At 42.5% G+C, this 17802-nt stretch overlaps 1 protein-coding gene across 1 annotated transcript in view; it reads right to left on the bottom strand.

The window, feature by feature from the left end:
- Positions 1-13534, bottom strand: part of LOC132980788 (tyrosine-protein kinase receptor UFO) — a 27202-nt gene extending 13668 nt beyond the window's left edge. Inside the window, exons 1-7 of the mRNA XM_061047121.1 lie at positions 12895-13534; positions 9315-9525; positions 8664-8764; positions 8371-8553; positions 5023-5103; positions 4806-4921; positions 2928-3123 (exon numbers count right to left, since the gene is read on the bottom strand). Coding sequence (XP_060903104.1) covers positions 2928-3123; positions 4806-4921; positions 5023-5103; positions 8371-8553; positions 8664-8764; positions 9315-9525; positions 12895-13048 — 1042 coding nt within the window. The 5' untranslated portion in view covers positions 13049-13534. The remainder of the gene's footprint in view (positions 1-2927; positions 3124-4805; positions 4922-5022; positions 5104-8370; positions 8554-8663; positions 8765-9314; positions 9526-12894) is intronic.
- Positions 13535-17802: the final 4268 nt, after the last annotated feature.

Raw genomic sequence — 17802 nt, forward strand, 5'->3', positions numbered from 1 at the left:
TTTGACAGCTAAACCATTCTGCGGAGGCAGCGCTGTAGCTCTTTCTGAACACCTCATCTCTCTGTACAGTTAGCCTCCATGTGGCTCCACATGTGGATGGAAAAGGGTCATCTTTAAGCCAAAAATATGACTCATGACCCTTGGATTTAGAGTCCATTTATAAAAAACAAACTCAGCACTACACAGGAAACCATTCTCGGATCAGATCGAGCACAACATTTTGTGTCATCAAAAATGTTTTTTAAAGGACATTCACCTCGTTCAGATTTTCGAGAACATTAAGAATTTTAATGCTCTGCTGGTAGTCGTATTAAGCAGGATTAAATGTGACGTGCGTGTTGAGCCATTTTACCATGACTCATTTCCATTAGGGTTATGTTCCTTAACTCAGGATTCATTGTAGCGTCACTTTAAGAAATGTGAAGGGAACCAGGACTCCCTTTGTTGCATTGGCATTGAGTAAAAACACAAATGCAAAAAGTGATGCATTACAGGAGTCAGAGTTTAGAAAATCGATACAGTACGTAAAGCAGAATCTCATTGCAGCTTTAGGATTAGAAGGGCAACATGGGTCGCCTTGCTTCCTCTCCCACCAAACAAACCCCCCCCCCCTTTCTGTTTCCTCTTCCCCCCGGGAAAATAGTGAGCTTTGGGAAAATAGCAAAATGAGTGTTTTCTCAAAGCGCCCCCTTCCCTTGTTTCCCTGCTCTTCACTCCATTCCTTTCGTAGTCAAACCATTAACCCCATTTTTTTGTCTTTCCCACAGTGCCTTGCTGTGTGCTCTGGAAAGAGAAAATCACAGGTCATCGGGGGTCAAAACAGCGGGGGAAATGAAAGATGAAGGAGCGAAGTTGAAAGAGTGGCCTCTGAAAAAAGACTGAAAAAGACTTGTTCAGTTTGTTCGATGCAGGAAATAAATTCCACAGTTCATAACATCTGAGGTAGGAAAAGACTAGTGCAACATCGGGCACGTTAGACCAGGCCCGGAGGGGAAATGAAGGATGTAAAACAAATCCGAACTGGTGAGGGGAAAATCTATATGAAGTGGAAAAAATGAGAATGGAGGACGAGACAGAGGAGCAGCAAACAAGGATGTCTCTGCAAGGATGACAGCACACATCTGCACATTTCATAAACCAGAAACAAGCAGCAAAACAAAAAAAAAAACAAGAAACAAACAAACATGCTCAACAATAGAGCTTTATGGGAAGATATGGAAACTATGACTGAGCTGCAAGCAGTCTCTACCTTCCCACTTTACTCTCCCTTTCTTTGACCTTAAATACCTCCCGAACTATCTTTGACCAGCAGCTAAGTCTTATCTTGTTTTCCTTTCATCCTCTGACTGGAACAAGTGCAAAGAGAGCAGCTGGTGCAGGAATGAAGCCGTCACTTCCAAATGGAAACAAATCACAGAACTCTTTCCAGTGAAACAAAACAATCCTTTTTTTTTTAACAAAGAACTGAAACTTCCTGATCCAACCTGATCTCAAAACCTCTTCTGACAGGCATTTTTTAAAAAGTGCTACTTCTCTCTTTTTGTATTCATGAGAAATGTTACATTGAAGTGTTTTGCGCAGCTTCAGCTATGGAAAGCCCCCATCATCCCTCCAGTGGCATATCTCCTCTACGCTGTTTCCGTTCCTATTCATCCGGGGAGAGAGACAGAGCCATGAGCTGGCATGGAAAATCCCACCTCAGGTTAAACTCAAACACCGAGCAGCCCAGAATTACAGCTTGGACAGAGTGCAAGGATCCTAACTGAAGCCTTTCAGGACGTTCCCCCTCCCTCCTCCTCTAACTGTCTCCGTCTCCTCCTGCTCTGTCCCTTCACTACCAGGCAGCCGTCTACCTCGTTAGTTTACATTTGAAACTGGGCTGCTGCTGGTGGTACAGTGGCTCGTGTCTGCTACTCTTCATAAACACAGACTAAGTAAAGGGGCACAGTAAGGAATATTATGACTAACAGGGCACAGTAACATGTTTAACTGACTCCTTCTTATCATAACATATGTCTCCAATATGGCCTGACTCACTTGGCTTAAAAAAAAAAGAGTCTTGGGGCAAAAATGCTTTTAAAGAACCATTAAGTTCCCCTGATAACTACGAGTATTCCTTAAGGCAAATTGCCTTCTTTCATTAAGCTGTCAAATAGTCAGCATGAATGAGACTACTGTGACCCAGAGGTCATGGAAGGTGACTTTATAGAGCCGATGGCAGCTTGAGGCAAGTCAGACAACAATCAAGCATAAGAGATCAGCAGTACAACTCTTACATCCATTTATCGATGCTTAGTTAAATCCTGGTTATATATATTCCCATTCTTAGTTTAGTGCTTCTTTACTTTGTATTTAATATTATTTTGTGTTTATATTGTGTTTTTTGTTAATATTGTGTGTTTGGATGTTGTCTGTTCTATTCTATTCTAAAGGTAATCAGTAGAAAGAAACTTGAATCGGCATCTACAAAATCCTGGAATAAAAAAATCACATCTTGGAAAGCCTTCATAAAAGTTAGGCCGAGAACAAAAAGGTCTCGTCTAAGCTGTTAGAAAAACACTCGTACAGCTCTTAATGAGACTTTAAATGTTGAACCTGCAATCAGGCAGCTGAACGACCTGCAATTCACCGGGGAAAGACTTAAGAAAAAGACTAAATTCCCATCGTAAAACCTGGTTATTTATGAGCTAATGGTCCTCGTAACAGACCAAAATCTCTGAAAGTAATGGCTGCTAGTTGCTACATCTGTCTTGTACTGGTTACAGTCCACAGCAAGAGAGTCGGAGGAGACTTGGACTTCGGCCTTGTTTCAGTATCCCAACAACACAGCCTTGACCTCGACTCACTTAAGAGGAGGTGATCCCATGCACACACTCACAAAAGACCTCCAGGCTGAAAACAAACATCTCCTCACTTGGAAGGCTTACCTCCTTCTTTGGTGCGTAGCTCCACCCAGGACGACCAGTCAGACGGGCCCTGGCTGCTGTGACAGGCCACCCTGACGGAGTAGAGGCTGTGCGGCTCCAGATCCCCGATCAGGTGTGTGGATGGTGGGATGTTCACATTCTGGTTGTGGGTCATCTTATCGGGGCCTGATGTGAAGGGCCCCCCCCAATGTTTGGCCTGGAATAATCAGATGACAATCTTAATGTTAGCTTTAGCCTCCATCCTACTGTGACCTATTTGTCAATTCTATTGGACTGCAGGAGCTTTTTAAACTTTAAACTTTAAAAATGATGTATGATTATCGAAGGTTAATGTCTCATGACACACGTGTTAAGGAGAGATTCTTGCATAATTGTCTCTGTATGCACGGTATCAAACAGCAGTGGATATGAAGTCTGGTGGAAGAAAAGATAGGAGGTTGGAGTTGGTGCAGTAATGGTGAAGGGGGATGGTCATTAAGTGATAATTGCCATAAATGGTGCAAAAACTGCTTCGCTGCTGTTTTAAAACATGACCCCGGCTTATAAAAAGGTGCACTGACAGCAGAAACCATCAAAGAAAATCACAGTCAGAATCCTGCTGCCTCTGCAAACTCTCTGTGGTAAACACATTAATGAGGAACACAAGCCAGCAAAAATCCTTCACTGCAGCAATCTTAAAAACCACATTAAAGTTACCGCTCTGGACTATTGTTCTCTGCTTCTTTGTTCATAATCGAGCGGCTCCTGCAGGCTACAGGCTGCACTTCAGCCACTACAGGGTGGGCTTTATAGAACGAGTTCAAAAAACGTCTGACGAGCAGGCACGCAAACAGATCAGATGTGCGAGAGCAGCAGGTGCTCTGACGATGACTTTTTGAAACAACACGAGTATTCAGAGTTCACATTAAGAAGCCGGGTGAGCGATGGCGTGAGCCGAGTGGTCTGATCCAAAAGGAATATGAAGTCGTGTGAACGAGCGTCTGTGTGTGAGAGAGAGAGAATGAAAACCATGCCTGACTCGATGAATCACCATCCAGCCTGTAAACAACTGTGTTCTATCTAATTGTACAGCTCAGCCCTGAGTCACACTTCAGACTACATTCCCCTTGTATGGCTCAGACCTACAATACCTGCTGTCACTGCCTTTTCCTGTTTTCTTTGACTGACTTTCTCCCCAACTTTTCTTTGTGACTCGTTCTGCTTTTCATTCTTTCTTTTGTTGAACTTATTTTCTTTCTTTTGTGCCGTACATTCATATCTCTCTCTGCCCCCCCCCACACACTACGCTTTTTCCATGTTTCTCTCTTCACCACACAATGAGCCGTTAAATTCAGATTTTTGCCCCATTCTCCTGAAGCCGGCCCCTCGCCTTGTTCCCCATGAGGGTGGAGAGAGGGGGGGGAGGACTGAGGGGAGGGGTGCAAGGCAAGAACAGCGAGGGGTACGAGGGGCAGCTTTATTAGAACCAGACGTTTAGGGGTGTTGCTGCACTGCTTCTCCTTCTCCAGGAGAAAATGTACCTCCTCTTTGCTCAGAGCTGTAGTGGCTAAAGAGCGCCATAGTGGCAGAGAGACACTGACAGAGAGAGAGAGAGAGAGAGAGAGAGAGAGAGAGAGAGAGGGAGGGAGTGGTGCTACACAAGATTAGTCCAGGAGGCCACTTTCCCAGAGTGAAACCTGATCCACTGGTACATTAATAAAACAGGGAGGGTAGAGGATGAGTTAAAAGAAGAAAAGAAAAGCAAGCTCTCTTTTCTTTTTAAACTAAACTTGCAAGAGGAAAAGCTCACAGTCCCCTAAAACCAGGGAGAGTGATGCATTTGTTTAACAGGCAGCTCAAACAGTTGCAGAGATTATACTCTATCACATGTTGCCTCACCTGAACGGAGCAACGGATTATCGGGTAGTCGCCTCCAAAACCAGGCTGCCATGATAAGCGGAGGCTGGTCGAGGTGATCTCTACAGCTCTCACATTCTGAGGCTTCGATGGAAGAACTAGACAAAGAGAGATACAAAAACACACCCAACATAAAGATAACACAGCACACAGTCGTGCTTTTAAGAAACCCCAAAATGATGATATGAGGGATATTTACCAGTGATGGTTCCCGATCCAGAGGTGGCCACACCTTTGCGGTTGTGGGCCTCACAAGAAAAGGTGCTGGTCCTGTTCAAACCTGGAACGGAAACAACACAAGAGTGTGAGGCAGGAACATTCAGCGTATTACTGAAACCAAGAATGCGTGCTCTGCATGCTGAGTTGCATTTAATGTTGGTGTGAGAAAGTTCAAACTGAAGTGAGAATAGTGTGAGGGTAATGGTTTCCGTAAGGTAACGCTATCGCTCTTCCATCAGTATTAAGATGAATTATGTATGACTATTATGTATATGAAGTTTTTGAGTTTTTATTCGCTTGTCGACAGTGGCTCACTCAGGCTGTGGAGCAGGGTTGGAAAAAAAAAAAAGACGGACACCAGGTGCATCGCAAAGGGGCGGCAGCATGCACTTAATAACATATTCTTCACTGAAAGGGCCCTTCAGAGGTCATTCTGTCATACTGCGTACAGTACAAAGGCCTTTTAGTCGGTTTTCTCTACCTGACTTTGATCAGAGACACAACTATAAATGTAACAGTTTAGACAGGTGATTTATTTAGGTCAGTTAGAAAACAAGACTATTATATTTGGAGCATTGCAAACCTCTTTTTTTGTGATTTAACCCTGATCCATGAATGTTTCCGAGGTTTTGATAAACCTTTGTTGATTCATGCAGAAGTCAAATATATAACAACCCATACAGTTGGCACGGTAACTGTCAGTCACACTGTCCTTTCAATGGTGTTGCAAAGTTTATTTTTGAATTAACACCTAAAGAGTGTTAAAACAGCTTCATGTCTAGTTGTCTTTGGACTTGCAGATCCCTTTCAGGGTGACAACTTTTTTAAACACATTTGCAAAAAGTCACAGCTTAAATAGGAACTTTGTGCACATTGTGAAACTTAAGAATCTCTTTCCCTTATAGTCCGACTTTCTGTGATTGAGGTTCTTCATAAGAAGAAACTTCGATGGTGAAAAACAGTGGAAGTTGAATATTTTCTATGGTGTAGTCCTGAGAACAAAGAGGCCTCATGTTGAGGACCAGGTGAAAAAAAAAGCAGAGCTGCTGCCCAGAAGAAGCTGGGGCTCCTCTGAAGGGGGCAAAACACTATGACACACACCGACAGTCAACAAAGAATGAGTCCTCTCACAAAGTGACTCAGAGCGTGCTCACACATGCTCGAGTCATCCCCACAACACAACGCGGGCTAAAAAACGCACACACTGACACATGTGACATTCGGGTTTTTATCCCTCTTATCTAACACTCTAACATTGTCAATCAGCCGCAAACGGACACTTGCACAGCATTACGCAGTGTTGCTCTGTGCCGACGGCACCATGCCTCCATTGTGCTGCGGCCGGAAAAAGAACAGGGGGTACGATCCTCACAGGGTGAAGTGAGGGATTGTGAGGGAGGAAAAGGGAGGGAGGGCTGAGAGATGACCGCTGCCTGTGAGGGTGAATTAACTGCTCATCAGGCCATCTCGAAGTTGCGCCATTAACACTTGTGCCTCTTCACTTCCCCACCAGCTAACCGCAGCACAACATCCCCTGATCAGCTGAAAAAGTCAGAATTAGTCACCAGAAAGAGCAAATAAGCATCACAGCATTGGCCAACAGTGCTGATGTCAGCTGGGATGAGTTTAGTGCTTCCTTTCCTTGGCTGATATGTGAACTCTAATCAGAAAGTATTGGGAGATACTGGGCTTTTCATATTTTGGTTACAACTCTGCCATATTGGATTTAATAGTTTGTCAATTATCAATACTTCTAATATCTTTATGAATTGTTTAAGAACTATTTGCCATCCTTATCTACCTAACATAGATGACATCAGTTCATGTTTTTTGTCTGACCTACAATTTAAAATGTTAAGATATTCCATTTCTAAATATTGAGGACTGAGTTTGGACAACTTAATGTTTTAGCATTTTTTTCTGATGGACTTTGATGGATCTGGAAAGAAAATATAACAAGGTTGAAGTGCTGACTTTCATCTTCTGAAGTATCTGAGGGAGTTTTCTCCAATATTTTGTGAACCTGTTAGGACCTGTGGATCTTTGGTGGTCAAAAGATTATTCAGTACACGGGGAATGTATTACAAAATAATGTGTAGTTCACTGGTCAAGACAGTAATGAATGTGATTCAAATGCTGCACATTTATTAAGATTTCAGACTGGCTACAGAGTCCATATATAGATTTACATGGTCACTGAGATCAACAATTTATATCCTGTAACTCATAAACGAAGCATGCAAAGTGCTTCAGTTTCTACACTGTTCACCACATGTGGAGGGAAACTTTGTCTTAACTGCGAGCCACTGCTCTGCTCTGGACTTCTTCATGGTTGGCATGTACTTCATGCCATTTCCCTTTATGGGCCTATTGAAAGATTATTTGTGTTTTCCCTGGTTTTGGACCGGTGGTCTGCCAAGGCAGCTGTCCATTCCACAGACGTGAGTGTAGGTTACTGTCAAACTGGCCCCCGGTCAGCACCAGTCAGCCTGCTCCGATGAGTCAAACCAGAACCTTCACCAACCACTGCCGCCTGCTCCTCCCTCCTTCCGTCTGACTCAGCCTGTCTTCCTACCGCTGGACTTAACACGGAGCAGCTAACTGGCAGGCAGCTGTGGTGGCATTAAAGCAGCAACAGAAGCCTTTTTCTCTTTATTTATTTTATCTCCCTTATCCTCTGCCCGTCCATTTTACTTCCCCCCCCCCCCTCGAGTCCCTCTTTTGCCCGCTGCTCTTTCCCTTTACCCATCAACCACCAGGCAAGTCCTCAATGGATCCACTGGCACTGTGCCAGGCAGCCAGCTCTCAGGGGAGCGTGGTCATTTGGCGGTTTTGTTTAATCCACGGAGAGGGGACATGAAAGCCTTTTAAACTAAAGATGATAGACGCTGTGAGGCTTTTGAAGCAGTACATTCTAATCAGTCTAAATAGGTTAAATGAAACCAACGGTTGTGTATCTGCCATGTTTAAAGTCATTAAAAGGTTGCTATTACAGTCCACACGTTTCAGAGGAAGTGCTAAATAGATTTTTCCTTGAATTAGTTGTCAATAATTCTAACGGTTCAAGTCTTTATCGAGTAAAAAGGATGATCATTTTCTGGTTTTTGCTTGCCTTTCAACATATCATTATGAGAATTTCCAACAAGCAGTGGGCGTTATAAAATAAACAACTAAGAACTACAGCCTATGTCTTGATCACTTAACATCGGGCACTATCAGAGTCAGGGCCCTTAAGGAGTTGATTGAGGCTGTGTGTTTTCATGGATTTGACTAAGCTGTGTACATGGGGCTTAAGCCTGCTGGAGTAATAAAGAGTGAAAGACGATACCTGTGAGGTTGAGTGTTGACGGCGACAGGGCCACCGGGTCTGTCAGAGAGTTGAGAGGAGCTCCGTCCTGCAGCCAGATGACCCTGACTGGCTCTGGAGGGCCGTGGGCCACACAGCTCAGGCTCAAGGAGAGGTTGGCTACCACAGACGTGTGCTGGGGTTCCACCGAGAAATGAGGAAGGCCTGGGGAAGAATTAGCTGAATCAGGGGTCTCAACGTAATCCAAATAGAAAACCGTAGCCCTCAAGAGGAGACCTGTTTATTTATGTAGCTGTGGCTGAAGATGAACTCACCCTCCAGCTGGATTCCCCCCTCCTCGGACAGAGTCTGCTGGCTCTCTGATAAAACGGCACATTGATAGGACCCCATGTCGGGAAGCTGGACCTTTTCAATTCTGTTTGGTGTATGAAAGTACATGATTAGACGGGTTTAATAAAGATCATCGATGAATAAATAAAACTGATAAAAAAAAGGGACACAGAGGCAGAAAGATGCATAAACTCTAATTAATTTACTTTGTTCTCTTCCAATAATACCAGGATAAAGTATGTAAAGCTACAGAAAGAGAGGCATGTAGGGATTTTGATTAAGTTATAATATATCTTGATGACTGAATTTCAAAATGCCCCGAGTGTCTGAAAGTAAACACAATTTGTTTTTTGTGTGATGGGGACAGCACATTACTAAACACCAGTAAAATACACAGGATGTAAACACACTGGAGGTGACAATAATGCTGATTAACAGCCAGGTACATAGTGATGTCATCCAGCAACAGTACAGGTTAAACTAGGTGGAGGAACAGGAACTGAAGCGAAATCACCACAGATGCATGATTGACATTTTTAGGCCAGGTGTGGCTGACTCACAACTCTTCAACCTTTGAAGTTAAATCTCATGCGGTGACAGCAGCTAGCACATACGAGAGAAAAAGCCCCACCCACCTGAGCGTGCTCATTATCGTCCAGCCGTTGCTGCCGGTGGGGACTTGGAACTGGTTGGTGTCAGCGTATTGGAGAGGCACGCCGTCTCTCAGCCAGAGCACATCGGGAGGGTCCTCTTCTTCGCCCCCTGAACCTTTCAGGGTGCAATGCATTGTCACAGGTTTTCCCAGCGAGGAGATGATGGTAGTGGGACTCCGCTCGAACTCCAATTCTTTGATTGAGAGAGTGAAGAAGCAGGATTGGGGGGGGTTTGTTTTAACTCTCGGTGGTTAAATATACACTTAAACAACATGGTAAAACCTTTCACGTCTTGTAGAGCGGGAAGTTGGTGAATTACTCAATGAGTGAATTAGAGATTGCCAAATGTCAAACTGTTGCTGGTTTCAGCTTCTGAATTGTAAGAATTTATGATTTCCAAAGAATTGTTCAGAAAAACTATTTTAACGTTCAGATTAATCAATAATAAATAAAACTGTTAGTTGCAGATATAAAGCATTGTAAACATAGTCGATGACCTGAGTTGAAGACAGTCACCATATAGTTCAAATTTACCATGAAACTTTTAATTCACTTCAAAAGATTCCAATAATATTCAATCATTTTGGTAAAACACAGAAAAGCAGCAACTCTTGACATGAGAGAAGCTGGAAAAAGCAAATGTTTGAATGACTGGCTTAACCAGCTGTATGAGTGATTACCACAATTGTTGTTGACTTTTCAATTAATCAAAAAAGATCTCCCCTCCTCTAAACTTTTCCTCAGGCTGTTTGCTCCCTCTGATAAAGGCTGCATGATAACAGCAGGTGAACACTGCGGAGTTCATCCACCACCACACTGTCTTTTTATCTTGTGTCCCTGACAGACAGACAGGCTGACCTGAGAAGGACAGAGCTGATACACAGACAAAAGGATCCTTGTTAGCCGACGGCTGCTCCTGCAGCTCCGACAGTGTCAGAGCACAGAGAGCTCAACACAAACACTTAAAAATACTCAGGATTTCTCGCAAACATCAATGATAGTAGGCCTGCAGGTCGTCCACCAAAGACGTCTGGTGTTTCTGTTCAACATCAAGAAAATGACTCAGAGAGGGTCATCATAAATATGAGGAGGACGGTTCTGCTTTTTCTTACTTCTGACACGTTCATAAGAAATGAGAAGTATTTCTGATAATGCCGAAGGTCGAGGCATGCATGCTGTTTCAAAGATATTTTTAAAAATATCTGTCAGATACAAATTTGGCAAGGGCACATAACTCTTTGCACACATTACATTCAAGGTAAGCATCCAAAGTGCAGACAAAGACAAGGAAGGCATGAGCGCTACTTGTCTCCATAAAACAGATAAAAGACAAAACCATGTGGGAGCTGTGTGCACACTTGGTTTGTGATTTGCTAACTTGGCTTTCTTGAAATCTCAGCAGGAATAAATCACGCCTGTTTCACTGAGTGATGATGCCTGTAAAGATTTTCTCAAGCTTGTCAACCCGCCCTCCTAGTCTGTTTCATGGCCGACCTTAAAACCTCTAACCCATGCACTATGACCCCCACAGGGAACTCCATTGCCAACCCATCTCATGAAAAAAAAGCACACATCATTCAGCTTGTGAAAACCGACCTGTAGTGTAAATAGCAAACTTTGTCAGAACTTTTTTCTACTCATACGGAAAAAAAAAACACACCCTTGATCCTGTAATCCACACACACACACACACACACAAACACAAACCAGCATTCTCAAAGCTGGTTCTGGGAGTGTGCAATAAATGAAGAGGCCCGCTGTGTCTGCTTCACCGCCTCACTGTCTCTGTGTGCTTTTTGGCGTAAAAAGTCATTCCTCCCTTTATTTTTAAGCTTGGCTGAGCTCTTTCAAGAATCTGCATGACCCTGACTTTGTTTTTTTTTTTCAGTGCCTTATTGAACAAAAACAGCCCTACTTTCTGCCTCCGTCTCTTCGGCCTGCGTTCACATAATAATAAGCTTGTAAACCTTTTAATGTAGAGGTAGACAGAGAGGGCAGGCTGTAGTTAACTCTGTGTGTGTTTATGTGTGTGTGGCCTGTCTCCAGTGATTCATTTGTGCTTTACTACTCCATCTCCTCCCTTTTGTCCCCTGGATTCCCTTCGAGGGTCCACACATTTTTTCATCTTTTTTGTTATCTGCCTCCTTCCCACTCCATCTCTACTCCTACTCTCCCTTGTAGAAAAAAAAAGCTCAGATGTTAAAAGTCGGTGGACGTGCACATACCAAAAATACCCGACACAGTCCAAGCATTTATCCTCGTCTCACTCCCTCCTTTATCTTTCTGGCTTCTTAACGCTACGTAATTCAGCCTCTCCATTCACTGCCGCGCCTTTGCCCTTTTTCCCATTTAGCCTCCTTTTCATGCCATTCTTCGGATTCATCGCTACACATTTTGCCACCTCCCCTCCCAACTCTTTCCCCCTTCACTCTTGCCCCCGTACCCCATCCATCAACTCACTGCCTGAGCCTGACTCAGACCAATTCACTGACTCACAAGCCAAAGCATTCCCCCCCCCCCCCCCCCCCCCCCCCCCCCTCCCCGAGCCCCTCCTCATCCCTCATCCCTGGGCCACAGCCATTCCTACATCCAAATAGGAACTGAGGCAAAAAGGAAAAATTCTCTTTGAAACCACCGGTCTTGAGCTTATAAATCACAGCTGTGTCTCGTATAAATCTCTGTCCCTCCTGGACATGGATCTGCAGAGGGCAGAGCTCCCAGAGAGACGCTGTGACCATGATGGTCAAAACACATGAGCTGACAGGTGGAGGCCCCTGCAGGGACCCCAGGTTTTCATCCTCTGGTTGAACTGATGATGGATCACAACAGTAACAGTAAAGATTTATGCCAGAACAGAAAAGTGCTTCAAAATGATGTTTCGCAGGATTTCAGGGACGTGTGGTCCTGATATAAAAATTACCTGACATGTACAACAAATTTCAACATTATCTCTGCGTTACTCTATATTCTTCTGAATGGACTTCTTAAATTCTCTAACTTCCTTGCAGGATTTATTTAACTTCTTGCCCTGTCCCTGCCTGGAATACGTCTCTCGAAATACCACACTATTCCGGAAATGCCACGACTGGTGGGAATCCCTGTCTGGATACCTTGTTTGGACGAGTTCCCAGGAAGAGTGTACATTCTGCAGAGAGATGCATGCCGCAGCTGATCTCGAACATGACCCTTCAGCAGTTTAATGCCAGTCAACAAAAACAGCTCCTCATAACAAAGTCTGCTCCATCACCCCCTTTACCTGCTGTCACTGCCCAAATATCAACAGGGTCACTTTGAAATAGTCAGCCTGACTGAACCAATACACATGTTTTTTTTAAGGGGGGGAAGGTTATTTTAGAAAGCTGTTTTACGAGTGTACAGATTTCCTTCATGTTGGCCAGATGTTGAACACACTTGCAGCTGTGGTTGCCAACCCAAAACAAATTGATTAAATGAGTTAGATGCAGAGGGCTGGCTGGGCTAATTGCTCATTAGGAAGTTTCCCCCTCGCACTTATTTTTTTTTTTACAAACAACAGCAATTGGATAAAACGCAGTTGCCTTACCTGTCAAAGTCCCAGCAGTGACTGGCCTCCATGCGGATAAAATGACGATGAGGATCAAAAAAGACCACTTAAACCGGCTCATGGTTGTAGTTGAAAAGCTACAATCCCTGGAAAAAACAAGAGCAGTCATCTTGGAAACATCGGCGGGCTCCATCACCGCATCTCAGCAGCTCATAGATCCTGTGGTTGTGCGCTGAAAAAAGTTTTGCTGCGAGTAGAAACGTGATCATCCACCGACGTGACCAAGAGCAAACCGGTCCGTGTCGTTTCAGTTCCCTTTTAAAAAGAAGACAGACTTCTTTAAAAGAAAAAAAAAATCTCCTCTCGTAAAAACGTCTTCTTGCTTTTCCCCCTTGTGTTGTTGTTTTGGTTGATTCACACCACCGTCGCGTAAAATCCAGCGAAATCAAAGTCAGGCAAAGAAAAAAAGCGCACCGCAAAAAGCGCTGTAGGTAGAAGTTTCTTCCACTGACCTACTCAAAGGCATCAATATCCCAACTATTTCCAGCGACACTGAGGAGATTTTAAAAACCAGTGCTTCGTGCAGTTTGTCGTGCAAAGTCTCTCCTGATCACCGGTTCCCCCAGACTCCCTCAGACATTCCCCCTGGTTGGTTCTTTTCCGTCTCCCCCTTCAAACAGGATTCAAATTCCTCAACTCAAGTTCTTTCCACCCTCCTCCTCCTCCTCCCCCCCTCCTTGCCCTCCTCCCGACTCTCCCTCCTTTTCTCAGAGGATGTGAGAAACCCTGCGGCATGCTGATTGTCTGCACACAATCACCCATTCGCTTTTTAATTACACGCAGATCCCCAGAGGTTGTAAATAGCACCGTAAATCAGCCGTTTCCCGCTTCAGACAAAGTAGCTAAATGTGTGACAGTCTGCAGAAAACACAGACCTGATACACTGCTGCAGATAAACAACATGATAGATAAGATTGGTCTGAGCAGAGTACAATTAGTCTTTGAATAAACGAGAGATAATGACATTTGTGCATTAACTACCTTTACTTTATCTTGTCATTCCCTGCACATACTGTCTCAACTCCCTGCATAGTTAACGTCATCATTCATTTTGTAGTTGTATATACCCCCTATTTTTTATTTATCTCATCTAATCTATTCTGTTTAATGTGTATTTTGCATTTTGAGCTTACTTGTCTGTGCTGCTGCAACGCCCGAATTTACCCTCTGGGGATCAACAAAGTATTATCCTATCCTTATTTATTAAAAATAATGAATTATAATGACTAACTTTTCTCAGTTTACATTGATCTCAATATTTGCTCATCTTATTTGTCTTTACAGGGGTCAATCTAAGGACCATTAACCCATGCTTGTTTGATTTAACTTGCATATCTGTATGTTAATATTTAGGCTATTTCATGTTGTCAGGATACTTTGCATAATTATAAGAATAAACACACATTAACAATTAATATCGACTCCTAATGTTCATGTAAAACAAAAGATTAAATAAGGTAACCTCAGTGGCTCCTATGTGTGCCTTAAATTATTTGGTTAAACACTGAAAACTGTCCAGCTCCATGCATTAAAACATTGACCTCTAGCCTACGTAACTTTTTAAGTTTTAATTTGATTAACTTTCTGCAAAGTTCAAAATATTTTAACTTTTGTTTATAGTCAGATACACGATGTGCTGCATGGTGTTAGCCTGTGGATGGAGGCTGCAGGAGAAAAATGTGATAAAGTAATAGTAGTAATAATAATAATAATAATTTTATTTATATAGCACCTTTTAAAAACACAGGTTTACAAAGTGCTTTGACAAACAGCAAAAACAAGAACAAACTAAACCAAACACAGAAGAACAGAAACAACAGTAAGAACATAACAAATGCAAAATACTAAAAACAATTAAATACAATTCAACAGAAAAGAACCCAAAGTGCACGATACTATTTATAATATTTCAGACTACTTGGTTTGTATCCACCCCACATAGATCACAGCATCAGCATGTCTGGGAATTTGTTTGCATTTTACCGTTTCAGCCCAAACAGAGAGAAGCATCATGATCAGCTGTAGCCTAAATAAATGCTGCTGTCCCTGATTCCCATCAGCTGTGCAGCAGGGCTTATTGTGTTCTTGTTCACTGTCATGTCTGAGGTGGACTGTGTGTGTTTGGCCAGAGGTGATGCTGGTGATCACTGGGAGAAAGTCTCGCAGAGTTCACACATAGACTTCTACTATTCATGAATAATTGATTAGCTGTGTAGATTCCTGTTTTTTTTTTCTGTTCCCATGAAAATGAAGGGAGGTGCTGGGACTCAGGTTGCGAAGACCTCGGTCCCTCTGGCCCTTTAAGAGTGTCTCTCTGGACAGTGTTGTGTTCCCAGGGTCTTTAATGGAGACAGAGAGGGACTGAGAAAGACCCCATTGTATATGCTCTCTTTTCAATGGGAGCTTGAGCAATGGTGCTCTCGCTGCTCCCAGATAGAAGCACAGAGAGAGAAGCAGGGGAGGGAGGGAAGAGGGTCACCAAGGGGGTCCTGTACAAGAAAGAGGGGTGTTACTCAAAAACACAAAGTTTTGGGGCTGGATGGGCCTGGCAGGAGTGAATGTTTGGGTTTTGTGGGGGATGGGCATCAGCTACTCAGAACTGTTTAGGTTTAAGCCACACCAAAAAATTCAGCAAACCTAACTCACCGAACACCGAGACTTAAAGACTTAGTGATTTAAACATGAAGTGGATTAAGAGTTGAAAGCACATGCTTCCAGTTATGAAACCAACAAAACAAGTCATATGGACTCAAGTTATTATGTTCTTTAACAATGGCTGATAGTTAGTCTCCACTGCCTGTTAAACAAACAACCGGTTAGTTGACCTGACACCAGAGTTCCTGCTGGCTGCAGGACATGGGAAACACCTTCCTGCTGCTCTCCCAGCTTCACTGCTTGATGCTAACAAACAGCTAAACTCTTTCTGGTATTCCTCTTCATCCTCTTAGCCAGACAAACTGCTTCCTCCAACCTGTTGATGCATCCAAGTACTACAAAGACATGGGAGTTCTCCGAGTTTAAAAAAGCCTCTTCTGCCCCCTGCTGGTGGCAAAAGCAAAGACCTCAAACAGCACAAAAAAACAAATACTCCTTGTAAGAAATAAAAGTAATACACACATTTTGGATGTGATGTCACGTTATATTATAACCACCTAATTTGTGCTGTAAATTGTAGGAAAATGCATATAAATGTGTATGAATACTTTAGACTCTTAAAAAACAGGTTATCTCCTTTTCAGAACCAGAACCAGAATAGGTTTTTCAACTTTATTGTGCATCCTCTCAGTGTTTATAATTGTAAAAAAAAAAAAACATGAGTGCAGGTTAAATAAATGGACCTCAAGCTGGATAAGGTACCATAAAGATTGAATCACTATTAGTGGGTTTTGAAATCCATTTAAAAATAACGTGCACTCATATGGGCACGAGTTATTTGTTCCAGAAGATATCTGCTGAAGTTTAGATGAAGCTGATATGACTTTGTCTAATTTAGACAAACACACCAGATAACTAAAAAAAGGAAGATGCTCTTAACATGTCTGTGCTTCTACAGCTGAACAAGGTTGAACATGATGGAGGGACTCTGTAGTTTTTAGCAGGTGCCAATAATAATAATACTTTATTTGTATAGCACTTTTCTATACAAGTAAGAAAGTGCTTTACAACAGAAAATAAAAGCAGAGAGACAATTAAAGCAACGGGCAGAGAGTAAACAAGCAGACAACAAAATCAGACTAATAAAATAAAAATAAGAACAATTAACAAAATCACAGAGTAAAAGCATTTTTATGAAAGAATGTCTTGAGTAGAGATGTAAAACAAGGGACTGAATCTGCAATGACTTTTAAACAACAAAAAAAACAAGTATTACCACTGCAGAAAAACCAGGTCCATTTACGTTAAATAGGTTATATTAGACAAGTCTTTTTGCTCACACTTAAAGAGTTCTGTAAATCCTTAGACGCTTTCTGAGGTGGCTTTGATTTGATGCAAGACTTGGTAGTTGTGTAACATTTTGCGTGCATTTATCTGTTAAAAACAAATCCCACATTTTCACATTAATATGGACGTTTTTTGCAGACTTCTTGTAAAAGCACATTCTGATACACTTACTCAAGTGTTGTTGGTGATATCGTCTGAAAGCAGAAACAACTGCATTCATGAAACAATTTTTCAACATGAGGCTAGATCATTATGTGTTGCTCAACATCTCCAACTCCCTGTCTCATGTGAATACAAAAGTTTCTTGTGTCATGATTGCACATTAATTCTGATTTTTTAAAATTGATTGAATTAGTTTTGTTGACTTGGCAAACGTTTCAGAATCGAAGACCCCCACTATAGGTCAGGAATGATCCACTGTGTAATGACATTTTTTCTTGAACCTATAATTTCCTTATGAAGTATCTGCTCTGCATTGGCACACACTTTCAAGCTTGCTGCAAAGTCCTCAAGCAATTCTGACCCCAGTTTCTAAAGCAAATGTGACCTTTAAACTTCCCTGATAACAGCAATGTGAAAGTAAAGTACTGCAGGACTCTCTGTGAAGAAGAGTTATGTCTATCCCTTCAATACAGGGATAATAATAGTCTCTGTTTCTTTTTTCAGTCTGCACCTCTTACAGCCTATTTATTTGGATTGTAGCTATTTGATTATGTTTTTTGATAGTGTCTCTTCTTGATCCCTCGTGTTACATAATGTTGTCCTAACTGTGATAAGCATGAGCAAATACAATGTGAGGAGCTTAATCCAGCATGACATTGAAAAAGAGATAATATCTTGTAGGTTGTTGTTCAGAGAGAGGTGGCACCAGGTCTGGACAGATTAACATCTTGGACGGGCCTGTCTACAACACTGCAACAACGGCCATCCAGCTGTAAGAATATT

Source organism: Labrus mixtus, chromosome 9, assembly GCF_963584025.1.
Source record: "Labrus mixtus chromosome 9, fLabMix1.1, whole genome shotgun sequence".
NCBI classification, from domain to species: Eukaryota; Metazoa; Chordata; class Actinopteri; order Labriformes; family Labridae; genus Labrus; species Labrus mixtus.